Source organism: Salmo salar, chromosome ssa03 (genome assembly GCF_905237065.1).
Source record: "Salmo salar chromosome ssa03, Ssal_v3.1, whole genome shotgun sequence".
In the NCBI taxonomy this organism is placed as follows: Eukaryota; Metazoa; Chordata; class Actinopteri; order Salmoniformes; family Salmonidae; genus Salmo; species Salmo salar.
The window spans coordinates 61,399,795-61,421,876 of NC_059444.1; the positions used below are offsets into that span (position 1 = coordinate 61,399,795).

Genomic DNA, 22,082 nt, shown 5'->3' on the forward strand with positions numbered 1-22,082 from the left:
CTCTCTTTCTCTCTGGAAAGAACAAGCATCCGCGATCCACATATCCTAACATTTTTCTGTTTGCTGCATGGAAATTATGAAGGATCTCCTTAACAAACTGTCATTTTTTCACACCCTTTCTCTTCTTCTCTTGAAGCTCAGTTATCAGAAAGAGGTTAATTGGCCTTTAACTTCCCAACGCCTTCCCTTTTTTAGAGAATTCCCTTGAAAGACAACTGTCATCTGTCTCTTAATTGCTGGCTACTTATTCACTGCTTCTCTCTCTCTCTCTTTCTCTTGCACTCTCTCTCTTTCTTTGTCTCTCTCTGTCTCTCTCTCACTCAGTTACTCTGTCTTTCTCTCTCCCTCTCCAGAGCAATTCTTTCACTGTCTCTGTGTGCTGTTAGGTCACAGTACTAATGAAAAAAGAATGCTTGTGGAGTTAAGAGAATATGTTAGGATCAATAGTCTGGTATCCTCTGGGCTAAAGAGCGGGCTGATTATTGCTGATTGGGAGCCTTAGTGGATCAATGCTCCTGATTGGTCCTGTCGTTGTCTGATGGATGCTTTGTCCCCCCGCGACTGGTCGAGCAAGCCAATAAAGAAGGGAAACCGATGTTGTCCAACATTGAGTGTTCATGTAATCTAACATTCATATACATGCTAGAGCTTCAGGTTCCTCTGTGTCCACATCACTAAGGATCTACCATGGTCCACACACACTAATGCAGCCGTGAAGAGGGCACAACAACGCCTCTTCCCCCTCAAGAGGTTGAAAAGATTTGGGTCCTCAGATCCTCAGAAAGTCCTCAGATGCACCACTGAGAGCATCTTGACTGGCTGCATCACCACTTGGTATGGCAACTGCTTGGCAAGGCGCGACAGAGGGTAGTACGTACAGCCTAATATTGTACATCACTAGGGCCGAGCTCCCTGCCATCCATGATCTCTATGCCAGGCAGTGTCAGAGGAAGGCCCTACAAATTGTCAGACTTCAGCCACCCAAGTCATAGACTGTTCTCTCTGCTACCGCACGGCAAGCGGTACCAGTGGACCAAGTCTGGAACTAACAGGCATCTGAACAGCTTCTACCCCTAAGCCATAAAACTGCTAAATAGTTAGTAGTTGAATAGTTAACCAAATACTGTAGCTACCCGGATTATCTGCATCATCCCTTTTTGCACTAACTTTTTTTGACTCATCACATACACTGCTGCTACTGTTATTATCTGTCACTTTATTCCTTTATCTACCTCAATTATCTTGTACTCCTGCACATCGACTCGGTACTGGTACCCTATGTACATAGCCAAGTTATCGTTACTCATTGTGTATTTATTATTACTTTGATTATTACGTGTTTTACTTTTCTATTATTTCTCTATTTTCTTTCTCTCTGCATTGTTGGCAAGGGCCTACAAGGAAGAGTTTCACTGTTAGTCTGCTCCTGTTGTTTACGAAGCATGTGACGAATGAATAAAATGACATTTGATTTTAGTACGGTATGCCAGTGTGGCCACATCACAATGTCACTCAGACAGACAAATGACTCAGACAAACCCCAGACTTTATTGAGTCACTAGCTACATATTGAGACGCTTCACCAGGGATAGAGCCAGTATCTAACCTACAAATGCTTGAAAGAGGAAATAAACAATGGAATTAATTCGCTCCTTGCATAAACACACATGAAAGAAGCACTCAAGGGCCTCTCTGTGTCTCTGAGCAGGTTGAGTGTCATTGCGCTCTATAAACGCAGCATGTTTGGAGCACGCTTGACATTCTGTGAACTGGCAAGCTGAGCTAGGGAGCCACAGAGAGACAGATGAGCTCAGTGCACCTGCCTGCCTCTGTGTCTCTGTTTGGCTCTGATGTTTACACCCACTAATTTGGTTCTACCTCCTCCTCCTCCTCCAATGGAGAGATAGAGAGAGAGCTGTATTATGGTCAAAACACGGGAGAACAGAATTATTTTTCATTTATCGCTGTCTCCATTTGTTGTATAAAACCCACCTTAATGAATCAGGTACTCAAGTGTCCTCTCCAAGTATCTCCATCGCCATGGATGGCAATCATGGCAGGCAGCTCTGCAAACGTTTAGCACCCATACTACAATGTTCACAGGCTGCCTCAAATGAGCGTGTTTCTGTTGGAGTGGGATCATACTCAACCCTCTTTGCTCAAGTGTTCTTGAGTGGAGAGATTTTTTTTCTTTCTAGAAATATGCACCTGGTGCATCTGGCATTGTTTATGTTTTTTTGGGGGAGCAGTCTTCACTGAAGCTGAGCAGCTGTGTCAATATTGATGATGGATTTCTCAAGTTTAAGGGGTCGTTGGCGAGAAGGAGAAGGCAGGGACTTTAACCTTCAGCCTCTGTGGATGCCAGGTCATCAGCAATCAATAAACAATAGAGGGTGTTTGTCACGGCTGTCGAAAGGAGCCGACCAAAGTGCAGCGTGGTTGTAGTTCCACATTTTATTAAATCAGTGAAACTTTGCAATACACAAATAACTGAATACGAAAAAACAAACCGTGACACAGAGAGGAACAAACACTACTCAAAAGATAATAACCCACAAAAACAGGAAGAAAAAAACCCTACTTAAATATGATCTCCAATCAGAGGTAAAGAGGACCAGCTGCCTCCAATTGGAGATCAACCCAAACAATCCCAACATAGAAATAGAAAAACTAGAACTTAAACATAGAAATAGAAAATATAGAAAAACACAAAACACCCCCTGTCACGCCCTGACCTACTCTACTATAGAAAATGACAACTTACTAGGGTCAGGACGTGACAGTGTTAGTGGTTGTGGTAGAGAAGGATTCAATGTCCCTGTCTTCAGATATACTCTGGTACGTTTCTCTTACCATCTCAATCATGTCTACAATTTCACGCAACTGATACTTTTGCAATTACTATAAGTTATAAACAAGAAAAGACATACTGTGGAAACTATGGAGAGCGGTGTCTTAAAACAAATGTTCATTTACCTTGATAAATGATAATTAGGCAAGTGAATTAGTTATTATACTGTATTAGAAAAGTGGGATTATTTTCCCCTTACTGACGGGTAACCAAGGACTGAAGAGGACTGAAGAAGACAAAAATCACATTGACGGAATGATCGCCACTCGCCAGTCCCAATTACATGAAAATCACATTTATATCAAATGATAGCAGTTTGCATAGCCCCATGATTGTTACTGTGCTCTATTAAATTCGATTTGACAGATTTATTCATGAATGTGCCTAGAATTTCAACATGCCTTAAAGGTTTGCCATTTGAATGTGCATAGGCACATACGGCATGTATCTGTGAACATATTCCAAAGTATGACATTTAAATATCATTGAAACGTTTGTTAGAATAATTATGCCATTAACCTCTCCTTCTGGTGATTCAAAAGCAGGTCTTGAGAGTTGAGGACCATTTCTACTTCAGTGTGAAGCAAAGTTTAAAGGAGAAGTTTACCCAAAATCAAGAAACTCCCAAGTGATTCCATGAATTGAAACTAGTTCAGTGGCGTTTGCCCTCTCCCCTTCTCGCTCCCTGGATTGCAGAACTGAGACAGCTACAGAAACGGGTCATATGATACTGACATTGTTGGATCCAGGCCTCGCTCTTCTCCGTTGTTACTGAATGCATGATTCACAAATCTGCAAACTTGACAAATTCATTATTTTATTGAAAGCGGCCAAAATAGCTATTTGTGTCAAAAGTAAAACGTGCACTTTCCCACCTAAAACATTTATGATAATTTTATATACTCATTTTATGTAGCAGATTGCCACAGCAGTGGAGATGGGTGACAACTATGTGCCCCCTCCTGGGGGACACCCTGCTCACGATATGCCCTTATATGGAGCTTGATGTCACAATTCTACTTGGTGGGAGAAGGAGCTGGTGCGAATGTTCATGGAGTTAGCCCTATGACAAGTAAAGTTAGTTATGCAAAGTCGAAAATTGATGGTAGCAAGAGCAGGCTGGTGTTTGCTCCCTGGCTGCACTTTATACAGGAAATAGAGGGAAGAAGACACAAAATGTCACAGTTTTCCGGTAAAAGATACATCGAGATGCAGAAGATGGTTAGCAGCAATTAGAAGTAGTAAATACGATGTACAAACTTCTGCAGCCAACTTTACATCGCTGTGTGTGTGTGTAGCAAGCACTTCAGCGACGATGAAAATGAACGAGATGTGCAATCTGAAATGATGGGGGCAGAAAACTGAAGGATACTAAAAGATACAGCTGTTTCTACTGTATTTCCATCGACTGGATCTGGCACAGTGCCAAAATACTAAGGTGTGTTTGAGAAGAGAAAGCAAGCGTTTGGGTGTATGTAGCCTGATCCTTGACGTTTGAGGTGTTCTTATTGTGTTATTACCATTACACCGTATCATACCCCGTTCAAAGGCACTTAAATCTCTTGTCTTGTGCATTCAACCACCAGACTGTGTTGATCCTGGGGAAGGGTTTCTAAAACGGTGGTTGCCATCTGAAGTTCAATTTGCCTACATTTTTTTGGTCAGAATAGGCTACTCTGGCTCAATGTTCGACAACGTCAACGTCCCTCTAGTAGGCTACTCTTCCTCCTCACGTCGTCAGACATGTTCTTGGTTGTTTTTCTTAAGAGAACTATAATGCCACTGTACTGTCTTCCAGGTGAAACGGAAAGCGTAGAAATAGTGCACGATCTACCGCTTTTTAGACTTGCTTTCAATGAGAATGACAGATCTAGAACCCTCTTTATTTGGGGGGGGGGGGTCGCCCCAACAGTTACATACTGCATCTTTCAATATCCTCACTAGTTCTACCTCCCCAAAAACATGTGACACCAACCTCCATATAAGGGCATATTATCGTGACGTTTCTAAGTAGCAGGGTGTCCCCCATGAGGGCACTCATGTGCAGTTGTTACCCATCTCCGCTGCTGTGGCAATCTGCTACATAAAATAATGATATAAAATAAGCGCTAATATTTTAGGTTGAAAAGTATACATTTCCTGACTCAAAACTGATAGCTAATTCAGCTGTACACTTTCAATAAAACAATGAATTTGTCCACAGTTTGCGGATGTGTGAGTCCTACAATTACTGACTGAGTGAGGCCTGCATCCAGTAACGTCACGAGTCACGTGACAAAATTTTGCAGCTGTCTCAGTTCTGCACTCCAGAGAAAGAGCGAGAGGGAGAGAGGGGAAACTCCACTGAACTAGTTTCAATGTATGGAATCACTTAGGAGTTTCTGGATTTTAGGTAACCCTCTACAGGATTGGTGGGTCCCCCGCGGGATGGTTGAGCTAACGTAGGCTAATGTGATTAGCATGAGGTTGTAAGTAACAAAACAAATGCCCAGGACGTAGACATATCAGATATGGGCAGAAAGCTTAAATTCTTGTTAATCTAACTGCACTGTCCAATTTACAGTAGCTATTACAGTGAAAGAATAGCCTGCTATTGTTTGAGGAGACTGCACAGTTATGAACTTGAAAATGTATTAATAAAAGCAATTAGGCACATTTGGGTAATGTTGATACAAAATTTTGAAATGCAATGGTTCATTGGATCAGTCTAACACTTTGTACAAACACTGCTGCCTTCTAGTGGTCAAAATCAAAATTGCGCCTGGGCTGGATTAATACATTATGGCCTTTCTCTTGCATTTCCAAGAAGATGGAACAAATAAAATCTTTGTATTATCTTTTACCAGATCAAATGTGTTAAATTCTCCTACATTAATTTACCTTTTCCACAAACGTCAAAGTGTTTCCTTTCAAATGGTGTCAAGAATATGCATATCCTTGCTTCAGGTCCTGAGCTACAGGCAGTTAGATTTGGGTATGTCATTTTAGGCAAAATTTTTTAAAAAAGGGCGGATCCTTAAGATTAAGGGGACCGAAGGAGAGGGTTGAGACCGACTGTGAGCAAACATTAATTATTAGATGATTAAAGTGCTTGTTAGCGTTTGGGTGACACAATTGGACTTGGGTTGGGTGGACTCTTTTTAGGGCCCATAGCCTTCATGCTGCCCTGCTCCATCTCAGCCAATGGCATCCGTCCATCAGTACAGCTATCACACGCACTCTATGACTGACACTATAAAGACAGAAGGAACCGTAACTAGGAGTGATTCAAGGAGGAGAGAGACACTCAACAACAACAAACACACCCTTTTGAGAAAAAGTAATACATACGCTCTCCACCAAATAAACAAACAGGTGCAAAACACATCGCCCAGCTTATTGAGTGGGAATATATAACCATGGAGACAGAAAAAAAAAACATCCATTGCATCGTGCCCTTTTAAACTGTCAACTCATGATTTAGGATGAGTCTGAGGCACATGTCGCCCTTTCTTAAAGCCAGATCCCATCACTTCAGAGAGCGGGAGTGAGGAAAGTGGAGTAGTGTGGGAACGCAGGGAAAATAAATCCATATTTACGCCTGGACACATCCGTCCGTTCCGTTGCTCCGAATTCATCTGCAGTCAAAAGCAAAATGTCACACCTTTCATCTACCCGCCCTCTGCCGCCGCTTAATTGCACAGGAGGAACCTGGAGTGATCGAAGGGAACGTGGCGTAGGAACAGGGTCACGGATGCAGGAAGGGCAGTGGGGGTTGGCCAGGGATGGTGGCAGATAGCAACAAGACAGTAAAGCAATAAAACTGATAAATGATGCCAAACTACTCAGATGTTAGATGTCCCCCCACCCACACTTCTCCCACCCCCATCCACTACCTCCATCAGAAACACACCTATCCACTACAGCGGTCGTTTCCTTCCTGGGGTGCTCAGCGCCTCCTATTGAGCATCAGTCTGTTTATAGAGCAACGCTTCCCATCGGCTTTTGGGTCAATGGGATCATATTTTTTATAAAGCAGGATGGAGGACTGAGCGAAGTAGAGGTGGAGGGGTTGGGAGGAGGGGAGGGGACGGCATGTGTTTGTAGAGGGGACGGAGTGGCAGGGCATGGGTTGGGTTGGGTTGGGTTGGGGGGTTTAAGAGAAGAGAAGAGAAGGAAAAGCCAATGCACAGAACAGAGATGGGATGGGCAGTGGTGTGTATTGATCTCCTGTCTGTCTCGCTGTCAGAGGATCAGTCCCAGACAGAGAGCTGGCGTTCATCATTTAGCCAATGTGAGGACGAGAGAGCAAAGTCTGAAGATGTGGAAATACACGACAACTATTCAATAGAACCATTTCACTTACATGCAGATCGTGTGTCAATGTTTAAAGGTAATTCAGTGAATGGCCTACGCAAGCCACTAATTACTAAGTGTGTAATGTCGTGTATTGGTCTTGCAACAAGGAAGAGGAGCGGAGAGCCAGAGAGAGAGATGTTGAGTCCTTTTACATGGACTATGGAAAAACAAAGATACTCCCAGCAGAGCCAGAGTGTACAGTATATTTGAGAGAGAGAGAGAAAGAGAGAGAGAGGGAGAGGGAGAGACAAAGAGAGTGTTTGTGTGTGTGTGGGCATTTTTGTTTTAGTTTTGGCATAGTTGGCATAATAATTAAGCAGAAAATATCTGTGCCCAATTGAAAAAGATTAGCCATTACTCAAATGAGGGTGAAAAACACCTATGGGAGGGGCATATGGGAGGGGGGTGAGAAATAAAGGGGATGTTTGCCAAACATTAGATGGAATATGCTTACCAGAAAAAATGCTTGTTGAATATATTTGCATATTTAGACAAATCAAATGCAGGAGCTTCAAAAGTTACTGATTCCTGAACTGCCAATTTGAATTTTCTCTTACTGAGTTCTAACAGATTGAAATCACACTGGGAGAGATGTGGACGTGAAATAGAGCTGTTAACATTCAATTTGGATTACGTTATGTCTTGTTATGCCTGTCACTAAATGGACTGAAGACAGTTGGGCCTATGATTTTAAATTCCATATTGAACTGGTTTTGCTCCCAATGCCTTCTTACTTGCCCAGGCTTTCCTCCCTGGATTAGCACTGATCGTTTGGAATTTGTGGGTTTTAGTCATTTTGATGTGTGTTGTCTAAACCCATTTCCTGAGCAAGGTTTCCTCTCCTTGTCCCCTCGGCAGGCAGTGACACAAATGTATTCATACAGCACAGCGCTATTGATTTCTCTTTGGAGGGGGAATTATTCCATGCTGAGCACAAATAATCTTTAAACCAGGAATTTATTCACACTCTCACTCCAAGTGCACCACCGTGGATGCTTATAATCGCTCCGTAATTTGAGAAGGGGGATGCACTGGCATGCTCTGTCAAGTTAAAGCCTCCCTATCTTTAGTCCTCCTCTTCTCGCCCTCTTGAAAACACACGCAGGTCTGCAAACACACACACACACACACAGAATAAATGAGATTAATGTCAAGGACTTTTCCCCTCTGCTGAGAATTCTAACATTTGTTAGAAGAGAATTACAAACACACAGGCAGCCATGCACCTGGACTGTTCAGGGTTATTTTCCTCCCCCCTTCCCCCTCGTCCTTTTATTATCCCTTTTCAAAGTGGCACCAAGTGTAATCCCCCTTAATGGACATTTAATATTTATACTTATAGCATAACCGCTTAAACATTCATTTACGGGGCCATATTTGGTTGTTCGCGGGCCCTGACAGCCTATTCATCAAAAAGGTAACGTGCAGAACCTTGCTTCCCCCTGCGGCAATCAATCAGCATGCTCCTCTCTCCACTCTCTCCTCTCCCCGCTTTACCGCCATCACCAGAGATAGGTCTCAGGCCAAAATTAATCAAACGCTGAAGTTTACATAATCCCCCTCTCCTCCCGCCTCCTCCTCCACCCATTACCCCATGTTTGAGAACCTTTACCTTTTACAGACTATTCCAATGGCTTGAAGGATTCATCAAAAATAATTCATTCACAGAGACCTATGCATTTATACGACTTCTGCACAGCCATAATATGATATGTAAATGGAGAATTTGCATACAATCATAGTGTCACAATCCTTGTTGATTAGACAATTTAGCATTTCTTCTATACTGGAATGAAGCATTCAATGTGTAACTGGCGGACCATTAAACATGTAGGCCCACTGACTGACTAGAAAGTTACATTAAAGGGTAGTATAGATAGATAGGGTTTAGACACAGGAAAGATTGAACATTTCCTGAAAATTGAATGCTTAGTCATTGGTAAGTGCCAGGTAAAGGCAGGCTGACTGAAACTGTTCGCACTAAGTTGAAGTTCACAGACAAAACAAAATACATGTTGTTTTTAAACTCTTGTTTCACATTGAACTACATGTTCACTCATTACATCGTTCTCCAACAAAACATGTTCCCGCAAATGAATACTTAGGCATTTGGATTGATATGGATTTGACGTTTAAAAAACATACAGATGAGCCAGTTAAGAAGCTAAGATTTAAAGTTGGCTTTTTCTACAGAAACATATTGTGCCTTTCTCTAAGCAGTAGAAGCAGATTATTCAGTCAACCTTTTTATCTGTTCTTGATTATGTGATGTTGTTTATCAAAGTGTAGCTGCTAATAGTCTTAAACCTTTGGTTTCTCACCACCAAAGTGCCCTTCGTTTTGTTACAGGTGACTGTTTTGATACTCATCACTGCATCCTGTATCAAAAGGTTGTCTGGACTTCGCTTAAGACCCATAGATCTCTATATTACTCCCTTTTTGTGGGCCCTACATCATAAACTTCCATCTTATCTAACTTTGCTGTTGAAGTATAAACACTTGAGTTGCCTAACCCATTCACAGGATTGGTTAACTCTTGAGGTTCCGAGGGTATTTTAGTTTTAATGCACCGTATTGCTTGAACAAAATTCCAAAATTCCAAATACATGTCCTGTTGAAAAACAAATGAAAGTCCCACTAAGCTCAAACCAGATGGGATGGCGTATCGCTACAGAATGCTGTGGGAGCCATGCTAGTTAAGTGTGCCTTGAATTCTAAATAAATCACTGACTGTGTGACCATCAAAGCACCCCCACACCATCACACCTCCTCCTCCATGCTTCACGGTGGGAACCACACATGCGGGGATCATCCGTTCACCTACTCTGTGTCTCACAAAGACACGGTGGTTGGAACCAAAATGTTCAAATTTGGACTCAGACCAGGACAGATTATAGAAAAAGGAAACGCCTGACAAACTAATCTGACATTCCAGAAATACTATAGATGGATGTAACTGCTGGTATCAGTCTTGGATATGGTGCATCAGGGATGGGGCAAGATACAAGTTTGGCATAGACAGTCTGGAAGCCAGCAGACAGTCAGTAGTCTGAGTGCCTCTGTCACTCTCTCTGTCTCCCTCTCTATCTGTCTCCCTCTTTCTCTCTCTTTGTTCTTTATTTCACTCTTATTATTATCTATCCTGATGCCTAGTTACTTTATCCTACCTTCTAGTAGATATCTACCTCAAATACCTCTTACCCCTGCACATTGATCTGGGACTGGTACTCCCTGCATATAGCTCCACATTGATCTGGGACTGGTACTCCCTGTATATTGCGCCACATTGATCTGGTACTGGTACTCCCTGCATATAGCTCCACATTGATGTCAAATCTGGTACTGGTACTCCCTGCATATAGCTCCACATTGATCTGGTACTGGTACTCCCTGTATATAGCTCCACATTGATCTGATACTGGTACTCCCTGTATATAGCTCCACATTGATCTGGTACTGGTACTCCCTGTATATAGCTCCACATTGATCTGGTACTGGTACTCCCTGCATATAGCTCTACTTTTGTGTACTTTATATTATTCATTTTCTGTTACTATTTTATTTTTCAACTCTGCATAGTTGGGAAAGGCTTATAAGTAAGTATTTCACAGTAAAGTCTACACCAGTTGTGTTCAGTGCATGTGACAAATAAAATGTGATTTGATCTCTCTCGCTCTCTCTCTCTCTCTCTCTCCCTCTCTCTCTCTCTCTCTCTCTCTCCTTCTCTCTCACTGTCTTTCTCTCTCTCTCAAACTCAGTCTATATTTTATTGCCAACATGTGTAATGTGCAATGTGTAGAACATTCCATAGCAATTTGCCATCAACCAAGCAGAGCACATCAAAGATTGATATACAGTAGGTGTGTTAGGTTAATAAGAAATGGTTCTATATACGGAACAATGATATTTCAGAAACTTTGATCTCTATGCATGAGTAATAATAGTTTAATATGCAGTTCTTCAGTCACGGATAAACCCCATCGACAGAGACAAAAGACAATCAAGGCATAAACTATAACAATTACTGTGACCGACTATTGGATTTTCACTGCATCTTGTCGAATGTTTATTGTGTCTTCAGCTCTTATCCGGTTGTGGTTTTTAGTTTTGGGTGTGTAAGTTTAAAGAGGACTTTGAATGTAAATAGTATGACTAATATGATTAGGTTTCGATTTTTTTTAATTAACATATCCCACTTACACAAACACAATTACCAAGATGCATTTAATATTCTGACTCATTCATACAGAAAGAATAAATGATTCTAGTCCTTATGGCTGAAGGTTGCTGTGTGTCCTGTGTTCACAGCAGTGGAGGACGGATAGTAATAATGGCTGGAATGGAGCAAATGGAATGGCATTAAACACATGGAAACCATGTGTTTGATGTATTGGATAACATTCCACCAATTCCGCTTCAGCCTTTACCACGAGCCCGTCCTCCCCAATTAAGGTGCCACCAACCTCCTGTGATTCACAGTTATTGTTATTGACCATAACATGAAATTCAGAGGAAATTTTCACAGTACTGTATAAAATCTGTGCAGGAATAAATGTTAATTTCTGATATTGAAAGGTCAAAGGGGTAGGTGTCGTTTATTGTCAAATTACAACACAGAAGCAGCAGTGCATTTCTGAAAGCATTGTGACCTTCGTAAAGCAAGTTCTATTTGTCCATAAGGCTGACCATTGAAAATGTAAGTGCATGTTTGGCGCCATCTGGTGAAGTCTGAAATCTGGCAGCACTATTACAGCAGTCAGCAACGGTCCAATTACACCACCACATCTCACAGCATTTAGTGTGTCCCAAATGGCACTTTATTCCATTTATAGTGTCCTACTTTTGACCAGGGCCCATAGGGATCACTAAAACCGCTATAATTGAGAATTTCAATAAGCATTTTTCTACAGCTGGCTATGCTTTCCACCTGGCCACCCCTACCCCGGTCAACAGCCCTGCACCCCCCACAGCAACTTGCCCAAGCCTCCTCCATTTCTCCTTCACCCAAATCCAGATAGCTGATGTTCTGAAAGAGCTGCAAAATCTGGACCCCTACAAATCAGCCGGACTAGACAATCTGGACCCCCTCTTTCTAAAATTATCGGCCGAAATTGTTGCCACCCCAATTACTAGCCTGTTCAACCTCTCTTTCGTATCATCTGAGATCCCCAAAGATTGGAAAGCTGCCGCGGTCATCCCCCTTTTCAAAGGGGGAGACACTCTAGACCCAAACTGCTACAAACTTATATCTATCCTACCCTGCCTTTCTAAGGTCTTCGAAAGTTAACAAACAGATCACCGACCATTTCGAATCCCACCGTTCCTTCTCCGCAATGCAATCTGGTTTCCCAGCTGGTCATGGGTGCACCTCAGCCACGCTCAAAGTCCTGAACGATATCATAACTGCCATCGATAAGAGACAATATTGTGCGGCTGTATTCATCGACCGGGCCAAGGCTTTCGACTCTGTCAATCACCACATTCTTATCGGCAGACTCAACAGCCTTGGTTTCTCAAATGACTGCCTCGCCTGCTTCACCAACTACTTCTCAGACAGAGTTCAGTATGTCAAATCGGAGGGCCTGTTGTCCGGACCTCTGGCAGTCTCTATGGGGGTGCCACAGGGTTCAATTCTCGGGCCGACTCTTTTCTCTGTATATATCAATGATGTCGCTCTTGCTGCTGGTGATTCTCTGATCCACCTCTACACAGACAACACCAGCATGTATACATCTGGCCCTTCTTTGGACACTGTGTTAACTAACCTCCAGACGAGCTTCAATGCCATACGACTCTCCTTCCGTGGCCTCCAACTGCTCTTAAATGCAAGTAAAACTAAATGCATGCTCTTCAACCGATCGCTGCCCACACCTGCCCACCCGTCCAGCATCACTACTCTGGACGGTTCTGACTTAGAATATGTGAACAACTACAGATACCTAGGTGTCTGGTTAGACTGTAAACTCTCCTTCCAGACTCACATTAAGCATCTCCAATCCAAAATTAAATCTAGAATCGGCTTCCTATTTCGCAACAAAGCATCCTTCACTCATGCTGTCAAACATACCCTCGTAAAACTGACTATCCTACCGATCCTCGACTTCGGCGATGTCATTTACAAAATAGCCTCCAACACTCTACTCTGCAAACTGGATGCAGTCTATCACAGTGCCATCCGTTTTGTCACCAAAGCCCCATATACTACCCATCACTGCGACCTGTATGCTCTCGTTGGCTGGCCCTCGCTTCATATTCGTCGCCAAACCCACTGGCTCCAGGTCATCTATAAGTCTTTGCTAGGTAAAGCCCCAGCTTATCTCAGCTCACTGGTCACCATTGCAGCACCCACCCGTAGCACGCGCTCCAGCAGGTATATTTCACTGGTCACCTCCAAAGCCAGTTCCTCCTTAGGCCATCTTTCCTTCCAGTTCTCTGCTGCCAATGACTGGAACGAACTGCAAAAATCACTGAAGCTGGAGACTCATATCTCCCTTACTAACTTTAAGCACCAGCTGTCAGAGCAGCTCACAGATCACTGCACCTGTACATAGCCCATCTGTAAATAGCCCATCCAACTACCTCATCCCATACTGATATTTATTTTATTTATTTTGACTCTTTGCACCCCAGTATCTCTACTTGCACACTCATCTTCTGCACATCTATCACTCCAGTGTTTAATTGCTATATTGTAATTATCTCTTCACTATGGCCTATTTCTTCCCATGCCTACCTTATCCTACCTCATTTGCACACACTGTATATAGACTTGTTCTATTGTATTATTGACTGTATGTTTGTTTATTCCATGTGTAACTCTGTGTTGTTTGTGTCGCACTGCTTTGCTTTATCTTGGCCAGGTCGCAGTTGTAAATGAGAACGTGTTCTCAACTAGCCTACCTGGTTAAATAAAGGTGAAATCATTTTTTTTTAAACTATATAGGGAATAGGCTGCCATTTGGGATGCAACCTTAGATAATTACATGGGTTTCCAAAGCACACATTTGTAGCTCTTGTTCATTCAGTTGTCATTCCCAGCCACCAATAACCAGCAGATGTTTTGGACATCCAGTATCCACTGGGTTTCTCAATTGATGCTGAGTAATTATTGCCCCGCTCAGTTTTTACATTAAAAGAAGGGTGTGTCTATTTTTCTATTGACAAGTGTGAGTGAGGGAGAGGTTTGTGAAGCTGGGGTGTGTCAAAGGCTGTGTCGCAATGCATTGCTGTGATAGGGTGGTACCTGGCTGTGAGGAATCTGTTACAGGTCGGTACGTGCACATGCACAGATGCCGAACCCACATCTTTCCCAGACCTGCAGTGATACCAGTAACAATGTTTCATTTGATCTCCCTCATCATGTCAGAGCACAAAACACAGTACTACGGAATGTGCTATGAGTATTGTAGAGCTGGCTGTATGGATAGCATTTGTTACAACAGTCTCATTGGCACAAATCCCTGACTTTTTTATCTAAAATATGTTCTTCCATAGTATTTGATGTAATAGAACTGGCAGCAGCCAGCATAACACCAATAAATACAGGAAAAGTCAAAACTATTACATTGGTATGCAGTATTTCCTGTTCTTCGTTCTTTTCTCGGCTGCTCTCGTTCAAAAATATGCCTCATTTTCTGTGTTCCGTGCCACACCTGTGTTTGTGCACGGACACGCAAAAGTATAATCGGAGTAGGCGTGACTTCAGCCAATTCCTCCTCTCCTCCACCAGTCTGGGGAAACACGAATCTACTCTCCTCTGCCTGACACAACTGGACTTTTCTGCACTTAGAAGGTAAATATCTTTACATTGTCTTCATCATAATTCACATCTTCTGCCTGCTACAATATTTAGCAAGCGATGCATTGGGATCAGAACGGTTTGTTTGCTACCTTGCCTAGACTTTTAGAAACATGCATCTGCCTGCAAACCGTTCTGAGGTTCAAGTTTGAAGGGAAGATTAAAGAGATTTTTAATGAATGTTATTTTGATTGTGTTGGCAAAGCTACTCTGATGAGAGAAATATTATGTCTTCAGCTGTCATTATCTTCACACTCCAGACGTACTCTGTTTCCACACATCTAAATAACACTATCCAGCTTTTTTTCCCTCTCTAACTCGCTCAGACCAGCCAAGATGCCAGAGAACGCAGAGGCCGTTTCAGCCACTCTAACCACCAACAGGAACTGTACTATAGAGCTCACCAATGTCACCACCGGTTACTGTCTCATCAACCCCAAGTATGTTGGCATTCAATACTCTAATCTCCTTACATTTCATACAGTATACCACTATGGAAATTAAATGACAAATAACAAACCAGCTGACCATCCCCAGATTGTCATTTGTCTGTTACTTTTCAGTGGAATTTCTCAGAGTAAATATATTTTATGGCAGGCTTCTCTTGGATGGGTGGTTTTCATGTGTAACGTGGCTTTGAGTACATCCACCTATCCATCATGAATTGACACAATGTGGCTCATTGCACACTGCACGCTGGCTCACTCTGTGTTGCTTACGAATCCATAGCAGCACTCACACTCCATCCATCAGCACAGAGTGGCTGGACAGAAAGAAAGGAATAGTGAAATGACTAAAAGTAGAGCGACAGTGATCGTAGAAGTTAAAAAGTGTATTTTCACACAACTTTAAGTCCAGTTGTAAGGTTTTGCATTTTATCAGCAACATGAATGTTCAGATAATTAATTAGAACTTTATTGACACCCCATTCCCATTACTACCCCCCAGGGTGTATATGTCCAGTGGTTACTGTTACCACCCACCCCAGCCCACCGTCCGCACCACCAAGACAGAGGTGTGCTCCTTCACCAAGGATGACGACACAGCCACGGGCGCTGTGGGGGTCCTGACCTACGACCTTTTCCACATGCAGAGCCGTGTGTGCTCAGAACGCATGGCCATCATGTTCTCCGTGCCCTACGACTACAACTTCTACAAGAACTGGCTGGGGGTCGGCGTCTTCGAGGTGGCACGCGCCTGCGACAAGCAACTGTACAACCACATGTACAAGGAGAAGGACTTCAGCAAGTTTGCCCGATCAGAGGCCAGTGGGTCAGGGGTGGAGTACAAGGCCCAACACGTAGACCTGAGGGCCACTATGTCCAATGTTGGGAAGTCCATCATTAAGGTGGAGCTCTATGATAAAATGGGGTAGCTGAGCCATTTTACCAACTCACAGCAGGGAACGAGTTTATATTGATACATAATCATGTACTAAATATAATAATGAACGAATCAACCAACTTAGGTGGTTAATGTGATCCAATGAATAAATCTTTATCAACTGGACGATATTACTGTCTAATTGTTCACAATACTTGATTCTGTGTCTTTTTCTGCACCTGTACATGTTTGTTTTAATAAAATGTTTAACAATGAATTGGTGTACGATGTTTTAGTGATAACCTTTAACATGTACTTACACACCCGATCTACTGGACAGTTTCATGTATCATTAATATTTACCATTAAGAATAAATGGTTATACATTGAATTCAGTTTCCAAGAACTGTCAGTTTTCAATGAATCATAAAGAGACTTTATACTAGCCATAATACAATAATGCAATGTGATTCAGTGACTATTGGCTCAGAATTGATCATTATCCTGTCAGGGTTCATATGATTATTGGTCTCTTGCCGTGTCCAACGCCCTGTAGAACTGCACCATATAAGAGATGACCGTAGCTTCAGGGGTGCATGTATTTACTTGTTCAGCTTATTCAGTGCCTCTGTTGCACAATGCCATTGCAACGAATCACCCAATTCCTCCAAGTCAGTCAAGCATCCAGCCACACATAATCTATCATGAGAAACAGAGTATACTGTAGAGTGCCTGCTTCCTGCTTACATAAAGGGGGGGTTCTGAGCGTGTCTGTCAGAGTAGTGAAACTGTTTCCTGGATTGAAAAAAAAGGTCCCTCCTTTCAGGTGCGTTTTTACTAAACTAAACTCTAGAGCTGAGAGAACACGCTGAGAAAAGTCTTTCACAGGTAAGATATTACTCCTTTTACTTTTACAGGTAAGATATTACTCCTATTACTTTTACAGGTAAGATATTACTCCTTTTACTTTTACAGGTAAGATATTACTCATATTACTTTTACAGGTAAGATATTACTCCTTTTACTTTTACAGGTAAGATATTACTCCTTTTACTTTTACAGGTAAGATATTACTCCTTTTACTTTTACAGGTAAGATATTACTCCTATTACTTTTACAAGTAAGATATTACTCATTTTACTTTTACAGGTAAGATATTACTCCTTTTACTTTTACAGGTAAGATATTACTCCTATTACTTTTACAAGTAAGATATTACTCATTTTACTTTTACAGGTAAGATATTACTCCTATTACTTTTACAGGTAAGATATTACTCATTTTCATGACCACTATGGGTATTATTGGAATAAGTAGAACTAGAGGTTATATAGGAATTGTAAGGGTGACGGTATTCCACCTACATTTGATCCCTTCCCATGATCATTTTTAACACAAATCTTATTTCCATTTGGTTCTCCCCTGGTAACCATTGATATGATGACAATTTATAGATTCATTATTGGGCATATGTGAATCTATTAGTACAGTTTACATGTGAGACATCCGTTTGATTTGTGTCCGTTTCCCTGCAAATGAAAGTGGAGATGATTTTCTCTAGGTTTCCCCTCTCTAAACTGGTTATTGCACGATTACTTAGTAATGGAATTAAAGAGCCAGGCTTCCTAATGAGCCGAGCAGAGTGAGCAGCCATTCAGTTATTGTTGAGAACTGCTTTGAAATCTTCCTTATTACACACAGGCTCTCAGGCTTTTCTTACATCTCCCATTCTAAACTCGCTGTTTAAAACTTGTGCGTGTCGTGTGTCATCAGGCAAATGGCCAGCAGAGGAGAAGAAATTGCTTTTGAAATTTTAAAAGTTTGCTACTGTATTTGAATCTGAGAAAAAACCTTGCGACACTGAGCAGGGCATGTTGTACCGAAGAGTGAAGGTTTTCAGAGGGAAACTTACAGTAACTGTATACTGCAGTACGTTTTTGGATGGAATTGGATCAGATATGAATACTGATCCTCTTGTATTCCAGGGGGTCAATCACAAATGTATTTCTGCACAGCAGTCTAACTGAAAGGCTTAACCCATCTAGTCTCTGTATTATAGAAATAAAGAGGTACATATCAGAACCACTCCAAAATGGCAGAGACAGCAGAGGCCGTGGTAGCTAACCTGAGCAGCAGGAGGAATGTCACAATTGAGATCACCAATCTCACAAACAACTACTGTCTCATAAACCCAAAGTGAGTACACACTTGACCAAACTATTGTTATTGTCACACTGTACATTTAAGGTAATGTTGAAAGCGTAACGTTGTGCGTGTGTCCTCACTAGGGTATTCCTGGAGAGTGGGGATACCTACAACCCTCCCCAGCCCACAGTGCGACCCCTAAAGACCGAAGTCTGCACATTCAGCAAATCAAGCGCCAAGGCAACGGGCAGCTATGGCGTTCTGACCTATGACCTCTTTGAGAAGTCCCGGAACGACTACATCGAGACGGTGGCCCTCATGTTCGGTGTGCCCTGGGACTACAACGTCTACAAGAACTGGTTCGCTGTGGGCATCTTCAACAAGGGCCGAGCCTGTGATGTGTCACTGTATAAAGAGATGTACAACGAAAAGAACCAGAAAGGTTTCATAAGAGAAGAAGCCAATGGCTCAGGGATCAGCTATGAAGGGAACTACCTGGACATCAAGGCCACCATGTCCCCCATGGGCAGGGCCATCATGAAGGTGGAGGTATGGGACAAGCTGTTCACTCCCAGCCAGCAGGCGCACTAAGGGGAACCTCCAGCCTCCACCCTCTCCACCAGCACTACAGTATACCTCTGCTGTGTCGTACCTCTGTAACCAATCCATCCACCAATAGATATTACTATCCTGCCGTACTGCTACTGTTTGTATGTTTCGTTGCTGACATGTCTGAATTTCAAGACATTACCTTTCAGTAAATCTGCTTAAGATCACAGTTTAGTTTGTTTATGAATCCAGGCAGAAGCGATATCTGCTCTTTTCTGTAGAAGTCACTGTTCATCTCTCAGTAGCATCCTCTTTCAACTGGCATCTTCTCTAGAAATGTAAATCAAACAATGACTCACCGGAGGACGAGGGTGCATAGCTTACTTAACAACACATGGCCAGGAGCTGTCTCTGTCTGTATCTTCTTATGGCAATACTAGTCTATGGAATAAATGTTGTTGTTTTGCTAAAGCTATTTGTGTATGATGAGTTTCTCTCTATTGATTGAGCCTGGAAATATTATGCAACACTCCCCCTGAAGGAAAATGATTCTGGCCTTTAATGGATAGCTAATACTGATATGAAGTCTTCAGCTTCTGAATAACGTTATGCATTGCATACCATGCAGGTTATGTGCAGCGGTGGAAAAAGTAGTCAATTGTCATACTGGAGTAAAAATAAAGATACCTTAATAGAAAATGACTCAAGAAAAAGTGAAAGTCATCCAGTAAAATACTAGAGTAAAAGTCTAAAAGTATTTGGTTTTAAATATACTTAAGTATCAAAAGTAAATGGAATTGCTAAAATGTACTTAAGTATCGAAAGTAAAAGTATAAATCATTTCAAATTCCTTATTTTAAGCAAACCAGATGGCACAATTTTCTTGTTTATTTATTGACGGATAGCCAGGGGCACGCTCCAACACTCAGACATAATTTACAAACAAAGCATTTGTGTTTAGTGAGTCCGCCAGATCAGAAGCAGTAGGGATGACCAGGGATGTTCTCTTAATAAGTGTGTGAATTGGACCATTTGTGAAGCGATTCAGGAAACTAGGCATATGTCACAAGTCACGACTTCACAGGAGAGCCGTTTGAACGTAGAACATGTTTTTTAATCAAAATGTGTTTTTTGGCAGAAATGCCTTCTCGAACATGTGAACTTTTATGTGCCTTGATAACAAACTTGTATGCCATCTGTAAATATGAATACAATTTTTACATTACGAGCCTTGTTGGTTAAGCCACAGAAAATTTTCCCTGTCTAAATGTAATGAGTACTTTTTGGTGTCAGGTAAAATGTATGGAGTAAAAAGTACATAATTTTCTTTAGGAATGTAGTGAAGTAAAAGTAAAAGTTGCCAAAAATATAAATAGTGAAGTAAAGTACAGATACCCCAAAAAACTACATAAGTAGTACTTTAAAGCATTTTTTACTTTACACCACTGGTTATATATAAGGCCATATTACATTTTTCATCAAATCCTTTTTTCATATATTTTCTTATACTTCAAGGGGTGTTAAAATTCTGTATCAAATAGGCAATTATCCTTGGTGTGACCTTCTTAAAACATATATACTCATATACTGTAGTTTAGTAGAACCCCCCCTGGCCCCGGCTTAAACAGGGCTTAGTCTGTAGAGGGTACCTGTGATCAGCTAAACTATAGTGTACCTGTAGCAAGATGAGTGACTCACAGAGCTGTCGTGAGTCAATGACCATGCCTGGCACACCCTATTCCACCACAAAATGTTTTCCTAAAATGTTTCAAGGCATAATGCACAGTTTGCATTAGAGTAACCCTTGAGAAGCACAACCATGTCAATATTAAACCTCTATTGAAAGCAAATGTAGCATTTGAAAGGCTCTTCAGAGGAACAGTAGGCCTGCCGACTGCTTCGAGGGCCTGGCGGAAGAGATGACAGCCAGTGAATAGGAAGTCTCTTCCCCCTAACAGCTATCATTCACTAAATACCAACACAGAGAAGAAACCACTATCACTTCTACTTACAGTCTAATTCTAATACACTAGCCCTATAAGCAGAGGCATGGGTATTTCTTGAAATGCCTTCAGACCATCAACAATACTGCACCAGTCTCACAATGGGAGTAACTTACACACATGGAGTACACACTTATTATGCTAATAGTACTGCTACGTTTGGAGGGACGCAATCATTAACCTTGTGAAAATGAGGGTACTTCTAGGAGAGAACGCTGCAGAAGCTCTTAAATCACATCCCAGACAGATGTTATTGCGTTTCTAACAGAAAATCCATTTACAATTCCAACTCTGCATTTCTAACTCTGTTTCCCCCCGCGCGGTGGATTCCTTCTGCTTTAGCTGCGTTAACTGGTTACCGCCACAAAGAGGCCCTGATCAAAGGTTTCTCTTCCCGCTGCAGCATTTACATAATATAGAAGCATAAACTAACTCTATTTAGGCTCAATCTCAGAAGCATTGTTGAGTGGTGCATTGAAAGAGCGACAGGCACAGCCGCCTATAACAGATGGGGCCACTCGGCACACTAAGCAGGGCTTTTTGTCTGTTACATCTTTGAAAGAGGATAAACTCCCTCACTCCTTTCACATTCTCCCTCTTTCAATCTCCCACATGTATTCACTCATACACCTGCATATACTTAAGCATGCTTTCATGTATTGTGTTGTATGTGATTGTGTTTTGGGTGCGTGCGTGCGTGACTACATTCGTGAGTCTGTTCGTTTGTGCGTGCGTGCGTGTGCGTGCGTGCGTGCGCGTGTGCGTGTGCGTGTGCGTGTGTGTGTGTGTGTGTGAGTGCATAGACTCATACAATAGTAAGCTTGGCATTTAGTATATTTCTACAACAACAGCCAAAGCACAACAACAAATACATAAGCCAGTATCACAGCAGTCATTTGGTAGTCAGCTAAAGTCCCTGCTGATTTCCTGTACTTTTACTCTTTGATTTGAAGAGAAGCAGTTGATTAGAGCTGAACATTCTCCTGTGTCTGGTGTTAAACATAATACTGGCAAGATAATAATGCACCTTCATCTGCTAAAACATTCCATGGTCTGAACTAACGTTACCAATTTA

The 22,082-nt window shown here is 42.0% G+C and overlaps 2 protein-coding genes across 7 annotated transcripts; both read left to right on the plus strand.

Moving 5' to 3' along the window:
- The first annotated feature begins 14,796 nt into the window (after window positions 1-14,796).
- On the plus strand, window positions 14,797-16,587 carry LOC106601040 (bryoporin). Of its 2 annotated transcripts, none has more exons than XM_014192911.1 (3): window positions 14,797-14,981; window positions 15,314-15,427; window positions 15,936-16,587. In XM_014192911.1, exons 1-3 carry the CDS (start codon window positions 14,812-14,814, stop codon window positions 16,360-16,362), a joined length of 711 nt encoding a protein of 236 aa, XP_014048386.1. In that variant the 5' UTR covers window positions 14,797-14,811; the 3' UTR covers window positions 16,363-16,587. The 2 variants fall into 2 exon arrangements, with proteins under 2 accessions (XP_014048386.1, XP_014048385.1); XM_014192910.2 differs by having other exon boundaries at window positions 14,834-14,981; window positions 15,287-15,427.
- A 445-nt stretch (window positions 16,588-17,032) lies between these two features.
- On the plus strand, window positions 17,033-19,479 carry LOC106601042 (DELTA-stichotoxin-Hcr4a). Of its 5 annotated transcripts, none has more exons than XM_014192913.2 (3): window positions 17,033-17,198; window positions 18,370-18,506; window positions 18,599-19,479. In XM_014192913.2, exons 2-3 carry the CDS (start codon window positions 18,403-18,405, stop codon window positions 19,044-19,046), a joined length of 552 nt encoding a protein of 183 aa, XP_014048388.1. In that variant the 5' UTR covers window positions 17,033-17,198; window positions 18,370-18,402; the 3' UTR covers window positions 19,047-19,479. The 5 variants fall into 5 exon arrangements, with proteins under 5 accessions (XP_014048388.1, XP_014048390.1, XP_014048389.1 ...); XM_014192915.2 differs by having other exon boundaries at window positions 17,043-17,136; XM_014192914.2 differs by having other exon boundaries at window positions 17,106-17,227.
- Window positions 19,480-22,082: the final 2,603 nt, after the last annotated feature.

Excerpts from the sequence above, each read along its gene's own strand:
- LOC106601040 (XM_014192911.1), top strand. The coding sequence starts at position 14,812 with ATGCCTCATTTTCTGTGTTCCGTGCCACACCTGTGTTTGTGCACGGAC. Across the intron at positions 14,982-15,313 it reads GACTTTTCTGCACTTAGAAG|ACCAGCCAAGATGCCAGAGA; the intron begins GTAAATATCTTT and ends TAACTCGCTCAG. Across the intron at positions 15,428-15,935 it reads TACTGTCTCATCAACCCCAA|GGTGTATATGTCCAGTGGTT; the intron begins GTATGTTGGCAT and ends ACTACCCCCCAG.
- LOC106601042 (XM_014192913.2), top strand. The coding sequence starts at position 18,403 with ATGGCAGAGACAGCAGAGGCCGTGGTAGCTAACCTGAGCAGCAGGAGG. Across the intron at positions 18,507-18,598 it reads TACTGTCTCATAAACCCAAA|GGTATTCCTGGAGAGTGGGG; the intron begins GTGAGTACACAC and ends TGTCCTCACTAG.